Source organism: Numida meleagris, chromosome Z, assembly GCF_002078875.1.
Source record: "Numida meleagris isolate 19003 breed g44 Domestic line chromosome Z, NumMel1.0, whole genome shotgun sequence".
Lineage (NCBI taxonomy): Eukaryota > Metazoa > Chordata > Aves > Galliformes > Numididae > Numida > Numida meleagris.
This window is the reverse complement of record NC_034438.1, coordinates 7,595,674-7,620,774: the sequence shown is the minus strand read 5'-3', so window position 1 is coordinate 7,620,774 and position 25,101 is coordinate 7,595,674. Positions and strand designations below refer to the sequence as shown.

Below are 25,101 nucleotides of genomic sequence, written 5' to 3'. Positions count from 1 at the left end.
TGTCTTCAGTCACTTGGTTATGTTTATCATATACGTAATATGATACACGATGTTGCAAAAGTTAATAATCTTTTTGAAAACAGTGCAAAGATGAGTTAAGTTCTAACTACTGTGAAAGTCTCAGCTAGTAGAATTTTATTTACTAGCAGAAGCCTCTATTCTTCCTTTTTGTATAGGGAGTTTTTATGTGACAGACATAGAATATTCTTAAAGACTGTTGGTAGCAGTAGATGTATTGCTGGTATGGAAGCTTTATCTAGTATTATGACTGTTTTCTTCAGTTTCAGCATATGTTTATTCTAGCCAAACTTTACTTTACCTTGCAGCATTGATATGGTGACGTTGCTTCAAAAGCCAGTGACTTGTGCTCAAGAGACAGAAGGCAACTCATTTGAGGCTTCCCAGCAGCAGACCTTTGGCCAAGCCCTAGTCTTCACAAATTCTCAGCACAGCACCCAGATGGCATCAGGAACTGGCAGTTCCAGTGCTGTAAACTCTTATTCCCCTCAGAGTCTGGTAAAATTGTCTTTTGCTTTCTAAATACTCTTCGTTAGCAAATATTACAGGATAAGCAATGTCTCCAGTAATGGTCATTTCATAAAATGCTTCAGTATTTGTATAATTCAGGTTGTAAATGCTACAGAAATAGGATTGAGAATATCCTTTCACATACGCAAACAAGCCTTTCTTTGTTTTTGCTAGGTAGTTGTTCCTTGGTTTACGTGAAGTTCTTGTATTAACTTTTGAGTACAGAAAGATGCATTTACAGACTGAGTGAGAATGAAATCATTTGTTTATAGTGAAGAGCTCTATTCCAGAAAACTGTGATGTGATATTTCCAAGCACATATCTGACTGCTTTTTGTGGAAACATGATTATTTCTGAGTTTTCTGGACTGATGAAAAAGATTTGCCGTCTTTAACAATTATTAGAGTTTAAAATTGGGCTGTTGTATTCTTTGAAAATCTGTTTAGCTATTAGTGTTTAAATGTCTTTTTGAAACGCATGAGTTCAAGAAATTACAGCCCGTGTGTCAATAATAACAGGAGGATCCAGGCATGTGCTACAACTGTTGAATTTTTCACTTGTTTATAAGTAATCCGGAGCTGAAGAGGTTTTATGTGTTGCCAAATAGCAGCTGTTGGCACTGACATTACGATTATGTTTAAATGATTAATAAAATACTTAACTCCGCTTCTCCCTGCCTTTATTTTTATTTATTTATCTTGTGTTCTCTTGTTTTTTGTTAGTCTGCAGTTCTTTGTTCTGGCTTTGGAGATCTTGGATCCTCCAAATTGCCAAACTCTGCTGGATCCCAAATCTTGGACCAATTGAAATCTCCAGGTATGGGCCAGTTTACTTCTCAACAAAACAGCAGTACCTCTACCACCACTACTACGACTACCCCATCGTCTTGGGATCTAAAAGCACCCATAACTCAGTCCTCAGTCCTTAATCAGTTTGGTAAGTACTTTGACATCATCTTTTTCTCCCTTCCTCTATTAATCTGTAAAATTTCTTTAGACTGATGTCAGCTGAAAAATGCCTTGATGCTTTTTTGCTTTAAACATAATGCTAACAGTACACCTGATAACAAAATTTTAGTTAAGCTTATCTGCTGGTAATAGATGTTAAAAAATGTGTTACAAACTATGTTTTGATTGGCATAAGGCTATCCATAGGGTGTGTTAGGTCTATAGAAGCTGTGGAGCCTTCACGTAGTGACATCTTCAATTTAGCATGCCTGACTGTTTAACTTTGATGTGACTTATTTTCCTGGATTTGCTGAGAAACTAAGTCTTTTGGTCTTTGTGCCTGTGCTGTTTCTAGCTGAATACGAGTTTCTACCATATCTTGTTGTCTTTTCCCTTATTTTTCTTTTTTAACTATGACATGAATTTTGAATGAGTACTACATAATCTCTTCATAGTGTGTAACTTCTCACTGTTCTTACCTTGTGTGAAGACTGCATGTGCTGAAAATGATGCAAGTTAACCATTTTGTCTGTTTGTAATTGATTTTTCATTTAAGTATAATTGACAGAAACAGTAGTGATCATGACAGGGACTTTTTTTTTGCCGTAGAGTTCATAGCAGTGTTCTCACTGCAAGGAATGTCTTGTATCTACCTCGTGTGTGTTTGTGCATGTTTCCAAATAGATAAGCAGCCAGTTTGATAGCATTTATAATTTTTTGCACTCAGCAATTCCCCAAAAATTTTTAATGTACATTTCAAATTGGTAAAATGCATCAGAAAGCAACTGAATAAAAGAACCCCTTCAGATTGTGACTGCTGTGGATCTCTTATGGTTATTAGCTAGTCCTCCAACCTGCTGTTTGGCTTTCAGTGTCTGAAAATTATGGAAGATGGAGACTTGGGAAAAAAATTGTAGATGTCCAGTGTCTCTTGACTTGACTTTCAGCCAAATTGAGATTGTAGATTAGTTCCTGTTTGTGCTGAAAATCTTCTTTGTAGGGCAGGAAATTGTAACTCATGATACTTCTAAACTGCAACTCCAAACCCCTTGAAAGTTATGTTAGTTTATTAACACAATTACTCGTGGTGAAACATGCCATGTTTGACTAAAACAATGAGTAAAATTTTTGCTACCTAATGCATATTATTATGAAACTGTATAGATGGGTTTAATTCCTTATCTTTACATAAATCTAAATGCTTGACAAAAGCTAGTTTTTTAAGATAGTAAACACAATACATTGGCCTTATTATTGCAATGATAATGTTCTATGTAGATCTCATGTAATGATATCTGGAGGAGATTTGCACAGATTAGAAAGCAGCTGTCAAATGTGTCAGGTAACACAAATCTTTTGCTAAAGAGCAGTAGCATGAAGAGCAGAGTTTAATGCTTTAATTTTGATTTCTCCTCTCAAACTCCTACCAGACTTTAAATCCCAGCCTGAACCATCCCCAATTCTGAGCCAGCTGACCCAACGACAGCAACAGCAAACGCAAGCAGTCTCTGTTCCACCTCCTGGGCTGGAGTCCTTCTCCTCCCAGGTAAAACTTCGAGAGCCCTCACCAGTAGACACCTCCACAGCTGTCAGCAAAATCTTACAGCTCCCCGCTATGTCTATGGATAACCAGGCAGTGACAGCCCATCAAACCCAGCAGAAACAGATAAAACCACCAAAACGGAGGATAACTCCAGCATCCAAGGTGGGTAATTTGTTGGCACCCAATGTTTAGTAGATGCATAAGAGTTACTAGGGAGGAAGGGAGCAAGGACCATCACGCTTCCTGTTTATGAAGCAGGGACTTCTAAGCTGGATAGCTCTACAGTCCAAAATACAATGATGTTGTCTTTTCCAAGCACATATCTGACTGCTCTATGTGGAAAATGACTGTTGCTGAGTGATTTTGGATTGACATAAGAGGTCACAAGGTCACAGAATCAGTAAGTGAATTTGAGATTACAGGAATAAACTTATGTGATGTAAACTGGAGGGTTGTGACAGAGGTAGTTGACAGCAACAACTGAGGTAGTAATTGAAGAAGCCTGTAGTTACAGGAGTTAATATACATAGTGAATAAAAAGTTGTGGCTTTTTTTTTCCATTTAAGATTCCTGCCTCTGCAGTGGAGATGCCTGGATCAGCTGACGTGACAGGGTTAAATGTTCAGTTTGGAGCTCTGGAGTTTGGATCAGAGCCTGCTCTCCCAGAGTTTGGATCAGCTTCAAGCAGCGAGAATGCCAGCCAGGCAACCAACAATAGCTTGTACTCAAAATCTGTAAAGTATGTGCAAGTTCCCCATGCGCCTTCTTAAACATCCTTTTTAAGGATCAAATTTGTGCAAAATATGTCAGGACACAATTGCCATCTAATAGGAGGGAGAAATAATGATGGCTTGTAAGGCTTTCTTTTCTGTGAAGAGTGCATTGAAAGAGAAGTCTCTTTTATAATAACAGCCAAAATCTTCCATATGGGTTGATTTGAAGCTAGAGGTGACATGAGTGTAAATAATCTTAAAGTAAGCTAGCCTTAATATAATTGCTTCGTGTTTCATTGTCCTGATTTTCAGATTTGCTGCTGGAGGGTTTTTCCTCACAATGCAAGCTTTTCTGCTTTTGATCAAGGAGAGATGAACATGGTACCATCTATGTGTCAGTAGATGGTACCAGATTGCAGATGCAGTGCTCTTTCAGAATCATAAAAGAAACCAGACTTTCAGTATGCGGAAGCTTTTACTGAAATGCTAACATAGATAATGATAAACACAAATATATCAGTAACACATTTATTTCCTCCTTACTTGTTCAAGAAATGGCATTGGTAAAAAGCTTCTTGAAATTTATCCTGAAACACTAGTAAAAAATGGACCTCCACATTTATTTATAGTTCTATAAATGCATTAAACTATTTAGAAAATAAAATATTTGTGCATGTTTTGAAGTTTATTTTTTCCCCTTCTTGTAGTTAACTCAGTTACATAGTTTCTACAGTGTTTGAATTCTGTTGTCAGAAGAGATTTAGTATTTCTCATCATATACCAGACTTTGTGGGTTTAATTGTTTAAGAAAGAGAGGTGGTCATTGTTTATCATTTGAGAAGGAGGAAAATGACTGAAAATTGCTTGTATCAACTCTTGTTTTGATTGGGCTGGCAGGAGGAGGGTGAATGGTGGTTAATTCAACTGATGGTTTTGGAGAAGTGATTACTGGGGACCGGAGAAGAAATATTCTTGATTTTCTAATATAAAAGATGTAGATTTGACTACATGTTTTAGTTAAGTATTTTTATCAGCTCCTGTGAAGGAGCTGATATTTTCATGGTGATGTTTGAGATCTCATTTGCCATCTTGGTAAATAATTTTTACTTTTTCCAGTGATCCTTTGAATACCTCTTTGCCAATATCCAATACAGTACAGGAGTCCACCTACACAACCTCTGCCATCACCTCTTCCAGTCTGACCTGCTCATCCCAGAGCACTAGCCCAGTAACAACAACTTCCTCCTATGACCAGACTTCTGTGCATAGTAGGATACCATACCAAAGCTCCATGGCTCCATCAGAACCAACCCCAGTTGCAGTTACGGTGAGTGAATTTCAGAAAAAAGCCTTTGAAAAAGGTGAAATATTCTCATACCTCTTAGACTTTTATTACCCTGGTATGTTAGTACTTCTAACCAAGCCAAGCAGCTTCTTTGATTCCCAATACCTGCAGTGTTATTTGTGCTTTCTTTTCCTATTTTGTAGCCTTTATTTGGCTATGCTGTATTTAGGATATATATGCTTCTGATTTTGTGGGTCTTGACATCTTAAATTGATGTTTGATCCTTTTCTTTATGAACAGTTAACATTCCAGTTAAGTTTCCTTCCATGAGGCTTAGGTTTTAAAAAGGAGACTCCCTGTGTAAGTAGTACTTGTGGAGTTTTGCTGTAGCCTGACAGTTTCTTTCCAAAGGTAGATCATTTATTAAATCTTTAAGGAGTCTAGGCAATAGATCTCAAACTGTTTGTGCCTGCACCCCCCCCCCCCCAACATTATTCTTCCATTGGATTTTGACACCAGTAGGGATTAATACTGTTTTATTTTAAAAGACATGGGATGAGATCTGATTTAGGACAGAGAGGATCTCTCTTGGAGATGTGCATTCCATATACAGAGAGTAGGTGCTCTTGTAAGTTTGTTTTAAGGGAATTTATTAAATATTTAAGGAACTTGTGAGAGTTTGTAAGTTTTTTTACTTCTGGCCTTTGTTATGTAATGGCTCAGTCACACTTGTCTTCTGCACTAGCTCGTATGTACTGGTGAGGATCAAGCGTAGACTATCCACTTCTGTACTCCAGCGTTATCCAAAAAACAACTGGTGCTTCTCAAGTCTTATCTTTCAATGGAAAAAAATTGGCGTCTCTGTGTAACTTGGATAGTTAAAATTGTGAGTTGCATTAGATCAAAAGCACAACCATTTCCTATATGTTAATGCAATTCTTTCTTTCATATTGATGTGAACCTGAAGTTTGTAATATACAGTACATGGGAAGTTCTCCTGCTGATGGGTGTAGTATGGGCTGTGTATGGGACTATGTATGTTCAAGACACTTTGCACTTGAGAACTTATGTGGTTTTGTTAAAGGCAGTAAAAAGCTAATTTTCTGCCTTGTCTTTCAATTTAGAATGAGTACAGAATTTTGCATGAAGCATGTTACATGTGGTTAATTCTGAAGATGTAATATACTTCTAAGATAATGTATTCATTTCTCCTTTGTTTACAGAACGGGCACAGCGGTGTTAGAACACAGGCAACTCTTGACAGTAAGTTTACAGAGTGTGGTTGTTAACAGGACTCTTTCTAATCTTAAAATTTGATATGCGTGTGATTTTAGCAATGACATTTGGTTGAAGGCTTTCTATAGTTCTCCCTGCTTAATTTTTGACTCATCAATCTGAGTTGATTTTGTACCTGCACAGGATGTACTGCTTGCTTATTGGAAGGCTGAAAAATGGAAACAGCTCTGTTGAATCTATACCTACTGTGCAACACTGAGCAGTATTAAGCATTACAAAAACTGCTTTGCTGCTTTTTCTCAAAATTTCTCAACCAAACTATTTAATATACAATTTCTTAACTTTTTTTTTCAATTTTCGTTTGGAAAGCTGCAATTAGCGTAGCATTTAGTTAATAAAGAAACAGTCACATTCTTTGAAACCGTCTCTTGTTGGGTATAGTGCTCAGTTGTTCAGTTGCAGTCCTGTAGAGAATAACAGTGACCAGCACACTCCCTCTAGTGGGTGGCTTGCTGTCTTGCAGTAGAGTAACAATAATAACAGCGTGCTTTGACACGGTTCTTTTCATCTTGGCCCTTTTTTCTCCCTCTTGGGGATGGTATTTTACTTGTAACACTCCTTGTCTCTTTAAGAGTATAGTTTTGATTTTTCCCTGGCAGCCTCTGCCAAACAAACAGGGCTTTTCACTGGAGAGTTTCACAAGCATTAAAAAAGAACAGATAATTTATTGAAGTGACAGGCATAACAGGTTGGGATTGCTGTTGATAAACGCTTTAGCTATAGTAGCACTGATGTATGATGATAATGCTAGCAAAACACAAGGTATCCCTGCTGTTCTTCAGCAAGAGATGAGGCTCAGTGATTACCAAGAGGGTGTCCCCATCTTGGTGGAAGAGGAAGAGTACAGCTCGTAGCTTTCTGCACTCATTTTCTCTGCTTTTCTCTTTCCCTTCTTCTCTTCTCTGTGTCCCTCCAAGATGCTTTCTCTTAGAACCTAAGCCTTATCTGTTTCCCTTCGTGGGGTGATGGTTCAACAGGATTTCCGTGGAGTGTTGGGTACCGTAGTCACATGTTTTGATGGTTTTTCTTAGAGCTTATTAGCATACTGAAGGATGTTAGCTTTAATATTTATTTCATATTAATGAAGCAAAAGGTCTCACTTTGGGCATTGTGGCCTTTGAGATTCTGTGCTGAAACATAGTCATCTTATTCCTGCAACCTTTAGCCAAAATGGAACTGCCTTTGTTGCCAAAAGACTCCCTCCTTCAGCTACATTTTGTGCTGACTTTGCAGATCTCCATCCCTAAGGCTTACAAAAGAGATAAGCAGTCACCAGTGTTTCTAATGAGTTATGTGAAAATCACACACCCCTGAAGCTTTCTTCCTGGAGTTAAAAATAATTAAAATGTAGCTCTTGCTCTTCTGGCCTTCGTATGCTGCTTCTTGGAAATTTTGAAGGGCAGCAGCTTGAATTGTTATCTTCTAGAATTCCAGCATTTTATTTCTAAGTCTATCCTCCCCTTAAGCTTCTCTGGTACCCCAGCTTTTTCATATTTCAAATGGGAAAAAACTCGAGTATTCAGACCTACAAATTTTATTAGTATTTTACTAGTGTCAGGTTGAGTTTAAGTGAACAGGAGTGAGGATACATGTCCATGTCTTTTAAAAGACTGAATATATAGGACAACTTTGGACATAGAAAACTTGCTTACTGTCATGTACAGAATTAACAATTAGTTTTTGAAATTCACTACAGGGTTTGTGTTTTTGCTATGGAAAGCAATGATCTGAGAAATTCTAATATTTTTGTAGTTATCCCATAGCAATTAAATTAATCTTTTTCTGTGCCAGCTCCCTTTTGACAGTGCTTCTATTTTTCTCTGTCTCAGGCCCATAAAGTGGAATCAGTTTTCTCCCAGATATCTATTTCATGTGTCCAAACTATTTTGACTTTTGTCAACACTTGAAGGCAGTGGCCTTTTGTTTTCTATATTTGCTTCTTATATCATTTGTTGTTCATCTCTTGTCTTTCCTACTGTTGCTTTTTAATTTCCAGGTCTCATTCTTCTTAAGCCACTCAAAGCATGTTAGTATTATAATTCTGACAATCCTGTTTGTCTCGTAGTTTTCTTGTACATCATGTTCAGGCATTATTTAAAGGGTCTTAATGAAGATGGTGATAGTCTCCCTCATACTGAAGACATCTACTTTGATTTCAAAAAGTGGATCCTGTCATAAAAGTATTAGAGTTTTAAGTGTTGTTTACTTCTTTTCATATAAATGTTGTGAGGAGCTATCAAGTAATACAGTTGTGTCCTTCTCAACTATGCTTTTTTTTTCCTCGCTTGAATTTCCTTCTTTGTTGTCAGCTATAGTCATGCTTATTACCAAGATCAAGACCTCTTGGTTTCTGTTTGCTCAGCACCCAGTCCCGCAGACTGACTTGGGTCATTCAGGGGAAGACCAATATCAGCAGTAATACTTAGCTTTCAAGTATCTATCTGACTTTTGATGAACATTCTAAGACTGTACGACTTTAAAAGCATGGCAAGATAGCAGTGATCCACGCAGTAGTGGCCTCTGGTGGTGTATGAAGGCATGGTCCGGTAAAATGTGGGGCTCAACTATTTCTGAGATTTTTTTGGTGGATGACTGGCTAATTCTGTGCATTATCCTTCTTCAGAGAACAAGAGACTTTAGTGTAGAAGGAGCTGGGAATTATGTTAGGAATGGTTCTGTCTCATTACAATGCAGTGTTCCTTTGTAAATGTACATTTGTGGTAAACAAGTTCTACTGCATATAGGCTAAAAATGCTAACCACCTGTTGTTATCTAGATCAAATAAAGTAAGACAATATTTGACAACTGTTTGACTGTGCTTAATGCTTTGCTCAGCTTTGACATTTTATTATAGCTTCTTTTATTTTACTGCAATACATATTTGAATCAGTACTCCAAACAAATTAGTTATGAGTGCCTTTGAACTCAAGCAGTCAAAATCCCAAACATCAAAAGTGCTCTGTAGGTTGAAGCAAAGAATTGGAGCTGTAGATAAGGACAGATTTTTGCAGTACTGTAAAGACTGCAAACAACTTTTGGTTATGGAAAGGGATTGAAAGTTAATGCAAAGAATTTTAAAATGAGGATGAACTTTTGAGCAAAAACAAGTGAGCAGATAGTGGGAGGTAACACGCTGAAGACTGTAGTTTACAACGTTTGTACCAGTGAATTCAAAAATGTGTTCAAAGTGAAGAGCTTAAAGAGAGGAATTGATTGCTGTGTTGTCAACAACATTCATTCATTCTGTAGTAGCAAGAGAATTTAATACTGACCCTGTCTCCTAACAGTTGGATTTCTGTAAAACAAGGGTAAAATACTTGCATACAGTGTTTCTGAACCCACCTTGGGAGTCAGATATGTTGGGATTTGTCTTTGAATGTCTCTTTTCAACTCATTGCAGCTACTTCATCAGTTTCAGTGTCTAAGACAGAGCCTTCTCCCTCACTACCTTCCGCTGGTTCTCTGCCTAGCGTGGTATCCACTACCACTTCGCTTCTGCCTTCAGCATCACAGCATGTGGCAGCGTTGCCCAGCTTGCCTCAGTCCAGCGACTTGGCCAGCAGCTCGCTCTCCCAGCTAAGCAGGTACAGTGGAAATTATGGTAAACTATGAAGGGAGTGGAATTCTGGGGAAGAGGTGTATATAATGGTGATTGGACATAGGAGCTGTCTGACAACAAGTCTCCTCTTCTGGCATTAATTAGAATTAAGAGACAGATTGAGAAGAGACTAGAATGTTTTTGCTTGCAGAGTAGGCAATATGGGCTACCTGTTAATGACAGAACAGTGCTGCCATCAAATTTTTATGGCGTATTAACACTTTTATGTTTCAAGGGGCACTTGCTTCAGTCACACCAGCTAAATTAGCGGAATTGATTCCTCCACTTTGCTTTTCCTGCTTTGTCCACAGTGTCTGCTTTATGCTTGAATTTATGCATGAAATGATCCCTTTAAGAGTTCATTAATTTTCTAAATTAAAATAATTCCACAGAGACAGAAAAATTACAACAAAACACCACACACTAAGTCATTTTCTTAAGACACTTGAAATGTGAGGTTGGTGTTCCTTGAAGTGTATGCAGCACAGCTCATTTACACTCTCTGAATTTTTTGTTCCTGTTACTTGAGCTTTTTCCTCAGGCAGGTGACATCCTGGAGCTATACTGATTTGTCACGTTTGTATTGCTCTCATTTGTATTTATTTGTTGTTGTAATAAAACTGATTTGGTAGAATAACACAGCTTTACATCTGTAGACCAGATGGGGCATGGTAGATTCTCTTTTGCACTAGGGTTGGTGTTTTGTTCTTTTTGCTTTTAACGGATGTTGAATAAAATGGTAACACTGTCAGCCAACTGATTTCGTTAAAATTAGAAAAAAATACCTATCCTCACACTTGTTGAAAAGCTGTGTATGTTAGTAGAAATTTTAGTCGGAGGGTTGATGACAGTTGGGCACACACTGAGTGCCGTGAAAGGATGATGCCTGAATTTCAAGTGTGTCTGGCTTGGTTGTGCTGCAACTTGTCTGAGTCACTACCATAGGTCAGATGATGGATTAGGGCTTCTTATAAGAAGGGGAAAGTGGGCAGGGAATTAGTTTAAAACTGTATGCTGGACTGAACTATTTCTTGCTGCCTGAAATGATGTCATCCTATTTCCTGCAAACAGAGAACAGTTTAAAATACTTAAAGCAAAATTAGTCTGTGAAACTGCCAAGGTTATTGTGGTCCATCATCTTGAAGAATTGACATAAGCATTTGCTGTTAAGTCAGGGTGTATAATTTATTCTGAAGCTTTGTACAAGCTTCTTTTAAGCATTTAGGTGGTTTGATGCTGGCTAAAGAAAAAGTTGCCTGCAGGGATGTGTATATGAATGCCCGTGTATACGAAGAGATATGCATGTGTAAGTTGTTCTAAGACAAATTCATTGTACTAATCCTTTGCAATTTCTTTCTAGCTCTCTTTCCAATCATCAAAGCAGCCTCTCCCCTGCCTCAGTGTTATCTTCAGGCACATCACATGCAGTAAGTCCTGTTAGCATTTAATAGATATTTAGCATATAGTCAGTTTGGGAGGTTCTTAATCGTCAGAGAAAGTTTGTTGTGTCCCAGTACGCCAGGAACTGAGACAAGAAGTTGACCTCAAGAGAGGAGAACTGCTAGCCCTCTGGTGGTTAAAAGACTGTCATTACTACTTGATTTGTACTCGATCGAGAATGACTGTTAGGGTCTTACCAATTGCACAGCTGCAGAGAATATTTTTGTGCCAGGAAGGAGAAATGGAATAATGAGAGAATTGCAGTAAGTGTATTAAAAATAATCTTTAGAAGTGGCTGTTTGAAACAGCTCCAAAAGGTGGAGTACTAGCAATCTCCACCAAAAAGGTTAACTGGCAAAATGCGAGTGATCAAGTGGTATATGTCATGACAAATGCCTTGTAACAGATGGTATTAGAGTTTATCACGTGGTATTGTTGTCATGTGAGTATTTAATACTTCTGAGAAAAGACAAATGATATTGAACACAGTGCTGTAAATGGGGTTGCACAAACATAAATTAGACTGCCATGTTCTGTGACGGAGCACTTCTGTACAATCCCAGATGAGGTATGGTTTTTCTTTATGCGTGTATTTTAGTTTGTATTCTTCATCCTGACTGAATGTGTACCTTGAAAATTCACACAACAGGAAGGAAGGACATGTGCATGAGTTGTTACAGCTTCTGTGTGATGATGATGTGATGATACTGTGTTTTGCAAGTGTGGCCAGCTTTTGCAGTTAAGGCACTGTATTGTGCTGGGTTCAAGCTGTGAACTCCCTTACAGTCATGTGTTCCTGTAATATATCTAGTCTGTTTGCTTACTGCATTGAGTCTGTTGTGGGGTATTGCAGTTTTAATCTTTCCAGTTGCACAAGTGCATTGAGGAAATCCCAAGAGCTTCATACTGAATTCTGAAAACAAATACCATCTTTTGAAAGAATATAAGGGCTTGTATAATAGAAGGACTAACTTAAATGATTAGGCAGTTCAAGGGTAAGAAATAATGTAATGAACAGACATTTGAAATTCTGTGATAGAATTTTCTGATTTTAAAGCTTTTTGAACTTAACTTTCATATAGTAAATTTCTATGAATTTTTAAAAATCACAAGTATGCAACTTAGTTGCTTGCTTGGTATGTAGGTAATGCATATACTATTAAACATTCTCTTGCATGTGCTAGTGTTACTCAGAATGTTGGTTTTTATTTTCCCTCAGCATCTTTCACTGTGTTTTATTTGCTCTGTGATCCTCATCCTTTTTGTCTTCTTTCTAGCATACTAGTGTTGAGAACACAACTTCGCTCCAGCCCTCAACAACCTTTTCAGCTGCTTCAACCTCAGCCACTAGCACCACATCATCGATTGTCAGCATGGCAAGCAGTATGAACACTACAAACAGCCTTGGCCTGAGCGTTACCAGTGTGTCTATACCAGCTGCTACCACACGGGCAGCTCCCTTAGTGTCTTCAGGTTCGCAGTATTAACAGATCACGTGGATAGACAGAAGACTTCATTCTGCAGGGCTGTCAGTCGAGCATCTCACCGGCAATAACTACTATGCTGAGAAATCCACACTTTTTGACTAGCATTTTCAGCATGCTTTATTTGCTGGCTTATAAAATAAAGTTGCCTGCTTTTGTGCATTTGAAATTTGTTAGGGTGTGATGTGGCATTTATGTAGCACATTCTATCCTCAGAGAGCTTTATAAGTAGACATAAGAGCAATTCTGACTCCTAGTTTTGAGCTAGGAGATTTACCTCGTTTGTATTCCAGGTTGTAATTAGCTCTTGACTGTGAATTCACTTTAGCTTTAATTTCAGACTTCTCTGTGACTTGAATTCATTAGACAGTATCAAAATACACTGCAGTGGCTTGATTATCATATGCCACATCCCTCCTGCCCCATATACAGAGGAAAGAAGTATCTGATGGGTGTTAAGGTTTTTCTGCAGCGATAACCATATTGGAAAAAGGGTCTACAGACAGAGAAGCTGCGGAGGCTTCTTGTACTGAAGTAGAAGCAATACTAAATGTCTCTGTCGCTTCTCTGATCAACTTAATTTGCTAAAAGGAAACTCTGTGGAGGGAAGTGAGTGATTTAGAATTTCTCATTTCCCATTCCCACTCTCTGTAAATGGAGTATTTGACTGACTGAAGTGCCTTTTTTTACCCTGCTTCTTCATGGAGGCAACTGAAACTGTTTCAGTCTTCTCTTTGCTTTTCCCAGCTGCAACAAGTTCCCCACAAAAGGTACACTGGCAGTGTTTAATGCTTACCAGTCCATTGCTGGCAGGAAAGGGAAATGTACTGACAGAGCGGAAAATGAAAGAAGAGAGTTTATTTTCAGATCAAGAACATTGCCTATATTTTTATCTTCAGGAGAGAACTTAAGATTTGCAGGAACTTCTTTCCTGTAATCCTCTCTAAGTAAATGACAAAATTGGACTGCTCTCTGATGGGATTGTTTTCAGTCTAAAGTAGTTTGTGCTTTCCCTTCCTTGATGTGTGGATGTTGGGCAATTTCATCAACTGGCATTAAATTCTTCTGTGGTGCTCTGCTCTTTACAAACTATGCTAGTGCAGCTCCAGGGCTTGCAAGCTATCTTGTCTCAGTGCTGAAGCCTTTTCTTTTCTAAAGGCCTCTTTTAAGTGTCTGTATTTTGGATCTACAGGCAAAGCTCCCCCCAACCTGCCCCAGGGTGTACCGCCCTTGTTGCATAACCAGTATATTGTGGGACCTGGAGGACTTCTACCTGCCTACCCAGTAAGCAATTTAATTGTACCTGTCCTTAAAGCTTGACGCAAGTGGGCCCTCCAGACCTGCTGCTGTCTATGCCAAGGCATTTGTGTTGACACATACTGCACCTGGAATTCTTGCTCTAAATGTTGAAGAAATATGAAGTATATTTATTGAGAGTTCACTGACATTAATAGAAAACTTCAGAATTGTTGGTACAGACCTGACTGGGCTACAGTTGAAATTGAGCATGTGTTCTGCTACGTTTTTCAGTGGTATCAGGTTTTAGGCCTTTTCATTAAATTTAGACTTATTCAGGTTCATATTACTGGAATTGATTTGCCATTGTAATGTTTGAACTGTGCCATGTGCCCTCTCCATCATACTTTTAAGGACCGCACAAAGGCTTTTTATGTCTGACCAGGATCAGTGTATTCTTGTTTTTTGAATTAGAAATTGTTCTAACTGTTCTAACATTATTCTATATCTCACTGAATGTGAGGAGTTAACTATAGTTCGCTCTATAATCTACTCATTAAGTCTTAAATCATCATGTTCTCAGAAATAACAGCCTTCTTTTCTTTACTACAGTTACTTTTACTCCCAAATCAGAATGTGCAGTACATCTTTTACAAATTCATAAATCTACCTCTGTTTAAAAAAAAAAAAAGTCGAAGGCTGAACAGTCCAAGTCTTCTTGGAGGACTGACGTCACTAGAAAACATTAGAGTGACAAACTTTTTCCATCTCTGCTTAGCTCTGTTTGCCTGGAAATTCTATGGTGCTCTGTCATTGCACAATGCAACATATAGCCCTACACCTTTAACAGAGTCTCAGTCTAGATCAAACTGTTTAAATCCCTGAATTCATCAACATCAGAGAAAAGTGTTATAACGATGTTGTATTTTTATCTGTCTTCAAGCAGATTTATGGTTATGATGATCTCCAGATGCTTCAATCCAGGCTGCCAATGGTAAGTAAATAGCTTGGTTTGTTTCATTAAAAAACAGTTATTTTCGGTGTTGGTCATCTGTACAACATGAATTACTGTACAAATTGCTTCATATAATGGTGACTAAGAGCTTATCCATGTGTTTCTTGTTCTGTTTTTTGAATATCCAGAAATGATTTTACTAGGTGTTGTAAACTGACATTGATTGTTCCATTTGTCCATCTGCAAACTGTATATAGAAGTGTGTTCTGTGCTTTGATTGTAATTCTTTTATCTGTATTGAAGCAACAGAATGAAATCTTGTCAATTCTAGTTGAAATCTGAGTATGAACATCTCTTAGCAAGGGGTGGCATAGTACCCAGACTGACATCTAGAGAGGCATAGTATGCACACTGACATCTATTGGGTGCATGTGGCAGATTGTGGAGATTATTAAAGTTTGATATCTTTGCAATTTGCATTATGATAACAAACACATCAGCAGATGAGCAGCAAGAGGGAAAGTATGTAAAAGCTTTTTTTCACCTGAATCCAGAATATACAGAACATATGAGAGAAACTCAGATTCCAGACAGACTCCTAAGGATCCTCAGCCTAGAATGTAAAAACGTGAAGAGTTGTTACCCCTCATCCTGAAAACTTGAGATGAAGATCATAGTATGTAACTCAGAAAAGTAAAAGGATAAAGCAATGCACTATATGCATAAAAGCGAAAGTGGAGCAATGAGCAGTGATCTGAAGAGAGGTATTACTGGGTGAATGTTTTGGCTACTTTCAAGTAAGTACCAGGTCTTCCATGTGGAATCTGAGGGTTAGCCAAATGGAGTACAAGGGTGTCCCAGAAAAATATTGAAAATCAAATGAAGAGTAGACACACAGAGTAGTGCTGTGGTTAAGGTTTGAAAATATTCTGTGCAAACAGAAGGCAGTTGACAAAAAAAGATGATTTCAGAAAACCCAGTCTGACAGCTGAATTGAGAAGGAAGAAAAAAAAATGTGGATAATAACTGATAATTAATGATACTTTGGAAGAAAAATGTATTGCCGGAAGAAATGACAAGTGAGACCAAAAATAGAAGTAACAGGTTATGATAAAAGGTTGGAATATTTCCTGTAATGAGGAAAGGAAAAACCATGGAAAAAATACTAATACTTATCTTCAGAAGAAGCCTCACAACTATAGTGGAAAACTGACTGTTCTGTTGCTGGCAAGTTGTTCAGCAGAAGATTTTAAATAGAGATCTGATGTAACTGGCACTCACTTATTTGGAAATCAGTGATGAAGGTTTCTGAAAACCGTTTTCATTTTCTAATGAAAGTTTTCTGAAATTCGGAAAAGTTGCAGAGAGAGCAGATCACTCTGTGTTGAGATAAAAGGAGAGACCTAGCTAAATGAAGACACGGCAACCTGATATCAGTTCTGGAAAGAAGTTACAAGATGGCTGGAAAAATACAGCAACTATGTCATGCAAATTAGGATGGGAGATATTACCTGAGAAATTCTGTAATGAATTAGGATAGTAAGGATTGTAGTATTAAAGCAAGAACAGCCCTGTGCAAGACAAAAAAAAAAAGTATGGAAAAAATATTTGACTTGATAAATGTGAGGTAAAGAAATGGGCAACAGACACAAGCAGGAACGTGCTTGGATGAAAATTAAATGAAAAAAAAAAGCTATCAGTAATGAAAGCTGTGCTGCAGAAAGTGCTAGAAGTAGGTTTATGATTCTAGAACAGACACTCTTCACAAAACAGAACTGTAATGACATGTTTGTGGTGACATGAGTTCACGTAAGACAGCGAAAAAAAAGTCCCAGAAATGTGGGAAGGGTTCCTTTGGGAGCACACTGTTGGTGAAAGATGTGAGACAAGAGAGCAAACATTAACTGTGGCCTGGGCTCAGTAGTTGGCACAGTACAGGTGAACAGGAGGTGCAAGAGCTGTGGGCTTTGCAGGGTTGTGGTCAGCGTGGGCACCCAGGGCTACTGTAAAGTAGAGATGTACGCTGCTCCAAGCCCATGTCTTAGCTTCTAGCTGCTGTTGTTGGTAGTGGGGAGCATGCTTGTGTCCTGCTTCATCCTCAGCTTTCAATGGATGTTTGTGTCACAAAGATGGTGTAAAGGCAGAAGATGCTGTTAAAGGAGATGAGGATGGGATCTGGTACTACAAACTTTAGTTCTTGAAAAGTGGAAAAGGAGCTAGACAAATAGAGCATCAGGGAAGAAGAGTGGTTGCTGGATAGGACACTGTAGCTCCTAAATGATTTTATGAATCTTCAGGCTGGACAGTTCTCAAGTTTGTATGTTCAGGAAGAGATTGTTCTTGTCTGTATGGGATTGCCATCACCTTTGGTTGATAAGGGATGGAGCTACATATGCTGTCACAGCTGTGGAAGCATGTCTGTGAGGCTGCTATTGTGTCAGGGCAGCATTGGCACTAGTACAAAGTAGCTGCCCATGGCTGCAAGTGTTGACTTGGGGCAGAGGATAAGACTTGTGCTGGGGACATATGAGGGGCTCTGAATGCACACCTGTCTGAGCATTTCACTGCAGTACCTATTAAACTTGAATAAAATGAATGTCCAAACATTTTAAGTAAAATGTTGTAATTCATATGCAAAACAGTTAACAAAATAAGTTAGAGAGGAGTATTCAGTGGATGTGCAGGATCTTCGGCAGTTCTACCCAGAGCCTCAGCTCGTTCTTAGCAAGTTCATGACAGACAGGAAATGAAGATTGGGCTTAAATGTATGGAAGAACATCCATCCTTGGAGGTGCCTGTGTGCAGATGAGACTCTGGGGATCTCCTGAGGCCTTTGTGGAGGTGGGAATGAGTACATAATATATGGAGGTTTATTCCCTCCAGCGATGCTTTATTGATTCTGAAAGCACAACTGTTGGCAAATGTCTTACAAAAAGTTTTTATTTCCGTCATATAAATACTAAACAGATGAAAAACATGATGCAAATAAATAGATTCAGTTAAATAAGAAGGTGGTGACTAACCATGGCCAAGGGGTTGTTGGCAGTTCTTAGCAGTGTCTCTGTGTGGTGAGTAAAGGGGAGAATGGAGGCGGTCCTGTTAGTGGAGCTGCTGTTGGTGTATGGCTGTGTCAGACTACGTATGTTGTGGTAAAGGTGTGGGGAATAGGTAGGAGTGAGTGGTGTGGCTAGTATCTGTCCGTGGTTTTCACTTTTGGCTGTTGATTATTCGTAGAGTGGCCCTGTGTAGGTTGTCCCTAAAAGTTACTTTTCTGACTGAGTGAAAGGAGATGGTCAAAGGATTGCTTTATTTATTTTTACAAAAGCTGAACTTTATTTTAGTCCAAAAAAAGTTAAATAAATAGATAAATAATTGTATAAATAATTGAATAAATAGTTGAATAAATAAGTAAATAGGAGGAGGGTGGGAGGTGTGCTTGGGGCTAAGCGCGCATGCTGCCTGTGAGGTCGTGGATGTGCAGGAGCCAGTCACGAGCTCGTAGGCGGACGTGGTCCCAGGCGCAGGCGCTGTAATTGTTGTGGCGGAGGAAGGCGTGGAGGCAGCTGAAGTATTTGTCGACGCTGAGGTGAAGGTTGCGGGGCTGCCGTGTGCGGGAGCGCGTGTTGCCGTCCTGCAGGCACTGCTCGAGGTGCTGGGTGTAGCGCTGGATGTGGTTGAGGAGGCTTTGGCGTTGACTGTCGATCCAGTGTGCTGGCGTGGTGGGGCTGCTGAGGATTCTGAAGAGGTGCTGAAGGATGTTGTGGGTGGTTTTGGCGGCTTGCCGGGTGTTGTTGGTGTCCAGGAGGGTGTCGTTGAAGGAGCAAGAGGCGTTGTGTTGCGGGCACGGCTGGGCTGGGCTGGGAGCCATGTGGTGGAGGAGCTGAAGGCTGTCGCGAGCGAAAGTGGCATCCTGGGGGCGCAGGTGGTTGCAGGCGGAGGCGGTGGTGGCGAGAGCTGTCAGAAGGAGCGTGATCAGCAGGATGCTGTACCGCCGTGGGTGCTGCGGGCTTGCAGGCACAGCCATGGTGGGACTTGAGCAGTGCTGGGCAGGAGCGTGGTGGGTCTTGGTGGTGGTGCGGGCGGTGGCAGTGGTCTGGGTGCTGCCGTGGTGCCGTCTTTATGTGGTGTGGCATCTTTCCCTTCCTCGCTTTCCTCTTGCCGAGAGTTTCCGTCTGTGGTTTTTGTTTTTGATTGTTGGTTTTTGTGGTCTGCGGGGAAGCGTGTTGGTGGGGTTGGTACTGTCTTATTGGCGTTTGATGTATCTGTGCTGTGGATGTGTGTTCTAGTTTTTTCCTTCCTCAGAATGTTTTGGTGGTTTTCTTCTTCCACCAAAGTTTCCAGTCCTGCTCAAATGTCTTTTTTGATGTGATGTAACAACATTGTTTGTAGGTTTTGTGGCGTATTCAATTTCTGTCATGTTTCTATATTAGTGCATCATTTCTTACAACATATTGGAAGGTTTGGATTTGATGCATTTCTAATCAGTCTCAGAGCTCTCCTACACAGCCTTCATTGGGTTGGCTTTTGTCTTCAGTTTTTAACATTTTGACTGATGGAGATCTCTTGATGCTTGTTCTTCCCTTTCCTCTCTTTGAACACCGAAGATTTCAGAAAGGAAATCTTCTGAGCTCCTGTATCTTGAATGATGTAGTGCCATGCAAATTTCATGACAATTGTCTTACGTGCTGTGTTGAGAAAAAAAAAAAAAAGCAGAGTTTTGTTGTGAACAATTTCATGTTCTCAGTTTTTTTTCTTGCAATGTGAAATGAGTGTTTGCTTTGTGATTGTCTTGTAGCATTAGAACTTCTCCATTTCTCTTTTTCTGTGTTTTTAATGAGTCATAGCATCTTTTCATGTTTTGAAATTTTTGCACAATGTTTTATTGTGTAAGAACTCTTTCCTGAGAGTTCTCAGTGCATTCCAGTGCTGAGGGTAGTTTTGTCAGAGTTTTCTGAAAGTCTTATCAAGTGAAACTTCTGTCTGCAAGGATGGGCATCTCTCAACATGCTTAATCCCTCTTTGGGTGTTGAATTGCATTCCCGGGAAAGATGATAATTTTATCACTCAATTGGTTTAGAAAATTTGAAATTCAAGTCAGAATGTCCTGTGTTTCTCTCATCTTCTGCTGTTACCTTCTGAGGAGCTGTGGATCTCTTCGTCTACGTCAGAAGAGAGAGTCAGTGAGGTCCCATGTGTCTGGAATCATAAAATCGTTTGAGTTGGAGGGAACTTTTAAAAGTAATCTAATCCAACTCCTCTGCAACGAACCAGGGGCATCTACAGCTTGATCAGGTTGCTCAGAGCCTGGTCCAGCCTGACCTTGAATGTCTCCAGGGATGAGACATCCACATCTCTGTGTAGCTGAGTATATTAGAATCATAGAATCACCAAGGTTGGAAAAGACCTTCAAGATCATCCAGTCCAAGCATACACGTATCACCAATATTTTCCACTAAACCGTGTCCCTTAGTACAGCATCTAAACGTTCCTTGAACACCTCCAGGGACTGTGACTCAGCCACCTCCCTGGGCAGCCCATTCCAGTGCCTGATCACTTTGTCAGATAAGTATTTCCTAATGTCCAACCTGAATCTCCCCTGATGCAACTTGAGGCCATTCCCTCTTGTCCTCTCGCTAGTTACGCTGGAGAAGAGGCCAACCTCCACCTCACCACAGCCTCCATTTGGGTAGTTGTAGAGAGTGATAAGGTCACCCCGAGCCGCCTCTTGTCCAGACTAAACAATCCCAGCTCCCTCAGCTGCTTCTCATAAGACTTGTACTCCACACCCCTCACCGGCTTCATTGGCCTTCTCTGAACATGCACCAGGGCCATGATGACTTTCCTGTAGTGAGGTGCCCATAACTGAACACAGTGCTCAAGGTGTGGCCTCACCAGCACTGTGTACAGATGGATGATCACTTCCCTGCTACTGCTGGCAGCACTATTTCTGATACAGAATAGCGAGGATGCTATTGCCCTTACTTGCCACCTGGGCACACTGCTGGCTCATGTTCAGCCAAGCGTTGACTAATACCCCCAGGTCAGTTTCTTCTACACAGACTTCCAGCCACTCTTCCCCAAGGCTGTAGCATTGCCTGGGGTTGTTGTGGCCAAAGTGCAGCACCTGGCACTTGGCTTTGTTGGACTTCATCACATTGGCCTCAGCCCAACTATCCAGTCTGTCCAGATCTTTCTGTAGGACCTTCCTATCCCCAGGCAAATCAACACTTCCTGCCAACTTGGTGTCATCTCCAAACTTAGTGACGGGGCACTCCATGCCTTCGTCCATGTCATTGATAAAGATATTGAACAGGTTAGACCCTGGTACTGACCCCTGGGGAGCACCACTCGTCCATCCAGCCAGTTCTTTACCCAGCAAAGAGTGTATCTGTACAAGCCACAGGCTGCCAGCTTCTCCAGGAAAATACTGTGGGAGACAGCATCAAAGGCTTTGCTGAAGTCTAGGTAGACCACATCAACAGCCTTTCCTTCATCCACCACGCGGGTTACCTGATCATAGAATGAGATCATATTGGTCAAGTAGGACCTGCCTTTCATGAACCCATGCTGGCTGAGCCTGATCCCCTAGTTTTCCCACACATGCTGTCTGATATCACTCAAGATGATCTGCTTCATAACCGTTACTGTCACCGAGGTCAGGCTGACAGGCCTGTAGTTCCTCGTATCCTCACAACCCTTCTTGAAGATGGGAGTCACACTGGCAAGCCTCCAATCCTCTGGGACCTGTCCAGTTGACAAGGAATGTGGACAGATGGTGGAAAGTGGTTTGGCAATCACCTCTGCCAGCTCCCTCAGCACCCTTGAGTGAATCCTCTCCCACCCTATGGACTTGTGGCAGTCCAGTGGAGCAGTATGTCTCTGTTTCCACCTGAATCATCAAGAGTTTATTCTGCTCCTCATCCAGGATTTCCAGGTCGGGGGGTAGAGTACCCCAAGGACAACTGGTCTGACTTCTAAAGACAGATGTAAAGAAGGTATTGAGAACCTCAGCCTTTTCCTTATCCTCAGTCATCACATTCCTTGCCGCATCCAGTAAAGGATGGAGATTCTCCTTAGCCCTCCTCTTACTGTTAACATATTTCTAAGGAAGGTTTTTGTTCTATTTTACCCCAGTGGCTAAGTTGAGTTCAAGCTGGGCTTTTGCCTTTCTAATTTTCTCCCTGCACATCCTAACGACTTGTTTGTACTCTCCTCTAGTCACGAAGATCCAACTTGTTTCCTCACATCCTAGCTGTGAGGGATGTGTCCACTTGCTTAAGCACAGAGCATTGTCTTCACAGTGGTGACGTGGAGATGGTGTGACTGAGCACAGAGAGCAGTCTCTTTTTCCTTTTCAGGAGGAGGCCAGAGTTACTGGGCCTCAGTGTTTTCTCGTTCTGGGTTTCTTGTGGAGGGCATAGTACCTCAAGGAGATGTTTCTGTGGTGGTGGTGGTAAAAGGATGAAGAAAAAGCCAGTGCTGATGATTAGTGGTCAGTTAAGTTCATGTGGCACTCTGTGTCAGCCTGTGCTGGCTGGGTTAGGCTGTCTTGGGTAGTGCTGTGCAGGGGATGTCGCTGTTGACTTTTGAAGGGTGTGCTGGAATGTAGAAATGCAAAGTGGTGGTGGTGGTAAACGAGCAATGAGCAGATCCTGGGCATTTCCCATATTTTTGATGTTTTCCTGTGTTTTCTTCATGGAGTTACTAGCAGTAGTGTGCAGCTCTTTGTTGAAATCATGACAGGCTATGGTTGATCCCCTCCTTTTCTTTGGGATACTCATTATCCATGCATCCCTGATAAGCCCCAGGCAGCCCCAGGACATTGCTGTAAGGCTGGCAGAACTAGGCTGGTGGTCTCAGAGTGTGTTGAAGGTGGCTTTCACACCTCGGTAGTGGGAGAGGAGTGGGAAGGGAGTGGCTGGGTGGTGGCAGAAGGAGAGCTCATAAGGCAAGCATCATCTTATCACAGTGGACTTGCACTGCCAGGATCTAGTGTCCATAGGAGCTGCCCCTGGACTTGGTGGCTGAAGGGAGATACCAGTCTGTGGCAACCCCATGGTCCATGATAGCGATGGGTAGCTTGGAGATGTTGATGAACGGGGGACTCTTAGGTGCGCAGCCTGCAGGAGGCCTGCCTGCAAAAAAACTTCCTTTGTCTGGGGCACATGTGCAGGATGACTGCCTCTTCTCCACTTTCTTTTTAACATAGTCTTTACTTCAAGAAAAAAGAAGGAATAAACACAGGAACAAATAAATACAAATAAATTAAATATTAAAGAAGATGGATTAAAAAATGGGTGAAAAAAAAGAAAAATATGAGAAAAAGATGTCGCCATGCATGAGTCACTCATAGTCCATTGGGATGTTCCCCCTCCATCAGGGGCAGTACAGATGACCTCCATAATGCTCTGGGTAAGAACTGCTGCTTCTCTTCCCAATGCTTTCAGTCTGTTTCCTGAATGTCTAACATGGCAAAGACTTCCTCCTTCCCTTCCAGGCGAGTTTGGGCTGTGGTATGGGCCAGATGGTGTGGGAGGATGGGCTGTGCCATGCCCAGGCTCAGGCCTTGACATGGTGCTGCTGGCCTGGGCTCAGTCATGCCTTGTCTCCCTGTCGCTGTGGCCCTTGGGTGGTGGAAGGCTGAGCGAGCGGTGCTGGGCTGACCCAGCTGAAGCTGCCGTTGGTTCCTCTCGCTGGGTGGCCATTGCTGTTGGCTGGGGACAGTCACTGGGTGCTGAGGGTTTTGGAGGAGGCTGTGAGAGGAGCTCGACTTCTCATCTGCCGTATGAGTGTTTGTTATGGTTTTGTGATTTTTTGTTGTTGGTATTCCACATCATTACATCATGTAAGGTATGGGCAGTTAAAGAGTTAATTCCCCGGTTACTGTAAACTGCCTTTTTTGGTGTGGCCCTCTGAGGGGGAGGGGAGGAGGTGCACTCCCCAGGGGTCTTTGCGGGAGAGGGGNTGTTGCTGTGAGGCCGGCTTTATGTAGTGCTACATGTTTCTTTTCATCATTATCTAGAGAGAATTCCCTTGTTTCCGTTTGTAGTTTTGCTTTCTATTTGCTTTTTTCCCTTAGGCTTCTCTTGAGCCTGTCAAGGTGAGACCGCGTGGTGGCAGTACTGGAGGCAGAGGCAGCCTAGCTCTGCTGTTAGCGTGCCTGCTTGTGGCCAGGCTTGCTGCCAGGCTGTTGTGGTTAAATGCGGGATGTGAAAGTGCTCAGGCAGATGCTTTTGAGGCAACTGTTCTTTGTGCGTTTTGGAGTTTTTCTTTTGCTTTCATGCACTGTCTTGTTCTAAGTTTGATTTGCACGCTTCCCTGCCTACCAAGATACAATGTCTTTTCCCCTGCACCATCCAAGTTATTTCTCTTCAATGTATGGAAATCTATGTCTGATGGTTGGGAAGGTTTTGTCATTAATCGTTCCTGTGTTCATTCTGGTTGTTATTTTCTAACAATGTTTTGCATTTACTGGGGAAATTTCTACTACTCAGTATGTACAGCAGACAACATTTCCCAGGAGAGAATACTGATGTTCAAGGTGCCAGTCTGTTTACATATTGAAAGTGAAAGTGGGCAGAGGTCCATATGCACATGTCACCATGTCTGGCATATTTCCAGCTGTGAGAGGCACTGATGCAACCAGAATGGGAGTTCCCTTTTTGGGGGGCATTCTTTTTTTTTTTTAATTCAACTCAACTTCTTAATGTGCATATTAGTATGATAAATTCTGACTTTGCATTATTGGATTATATAATCTTGTCTGCTGTAATCTTTTCTGCTGCTCTGTTTTCGCCTGCGTGTATGGTAGAAGTGGTTGTGGGACCACAGACTTTGATGTGCATGGTACTTCATGAGCTAGTTGATTAAGCTTAAATCTGTAATGTTAGACCACTTCTTGTTTTTCAGTCATTTTCTCTCACACTTGACATCAGGAGATATTCCTGATATCTCCTTTTTGATTTCGGATGTGTTCTCCCATGCACCTTCTTTACATCAGGATATACCTATATTGTTTGAAATATGTTGGTACTTTTAAAATTATGTTAACAGCATAATAAATACCCAAGATAACA

At 40.8% G+C, this 25,101-nt stretch overlaps 2 protein-coding genes across 10 annotated transcripts in view; one reads left to right on the top strand and one right to left on the bottom strand.

Annotated features, from left to right (window-relative positions):
* UBAP2 (ubiquitin associated protein 2) overlaps positions 1–25,101 on the top strand; it is a 91,700-nt gene that overhangs the window by 54,779 nt on the left and 11,820 nt on the right. For 7 of the 9 annotated variants that reach the window (XM_021380010.1, XM_021380007.1, XM_021380005.1 and 4 more), the window contains 11 exons: positions 327–516; positions 1,251–1,464; positions 2,906–3,180; positions 3,585–3,757; positions 4,848–5,058; positions 6,240–6,279; positions 9,713–9,896; positions 11,271–11,337; positions 12,628–12,823; positions 14,027–14,118; positions 15,014–15,064. In XM_021380010.1, the coding sequence (XP_021235685.1) occupies positions 327–516; positions 1,251–1,464; positions 2,906–3,180; positions 3,585–3,757; positions 4,848–5,058; positions 6,240–6,279; positions 9,713–9,896; positions 11,271–11,337; positions 12,628–12,823; positions 14,027–14,118; positions 15,014–15,064 (1,693 nt within the window). The remainder of the gene's footprint in view (positions 1–326; positions 517–1,250; positions 1,465–2,905; positions 3,181–3,584; positions 3,758–4,847; positions 5,059–6,239; positions 6,280–9,712; positions 9,897–11,270; positions 11,338–12,627; positions 12,824–14,026; positions 14,119–15,013; positions 15,065–25,101) is intronic. The other 2 variants (XM_021380008.1, XM_021380006.1) reach the window with 1 other exon arrangement.
* LOC110389496 (interferon-like) lies at positions 15,071–20,477 on the bottom strand. Its single transcript, XM_021380014.1, has one exon. It carries the CDS (start codon positions 19,047–19,049, stop codon positions 18,468–18,470), a length of 582 nt encoding a protein of 193 aa, XP_021235689.1. The 5' UTR covers positions 19,050–20,477; the 3' UTR covers positions 15,071–18,467.

Coding starts and splice junctions, on each gene's coding strand:
- LOC110389496 (XM_021380014.1), bottom strand. CDS start 19,049: ATGGCTGTGCCTGCAAGCCCGCAGCACCCACGGCGGTACAGCATCCTG.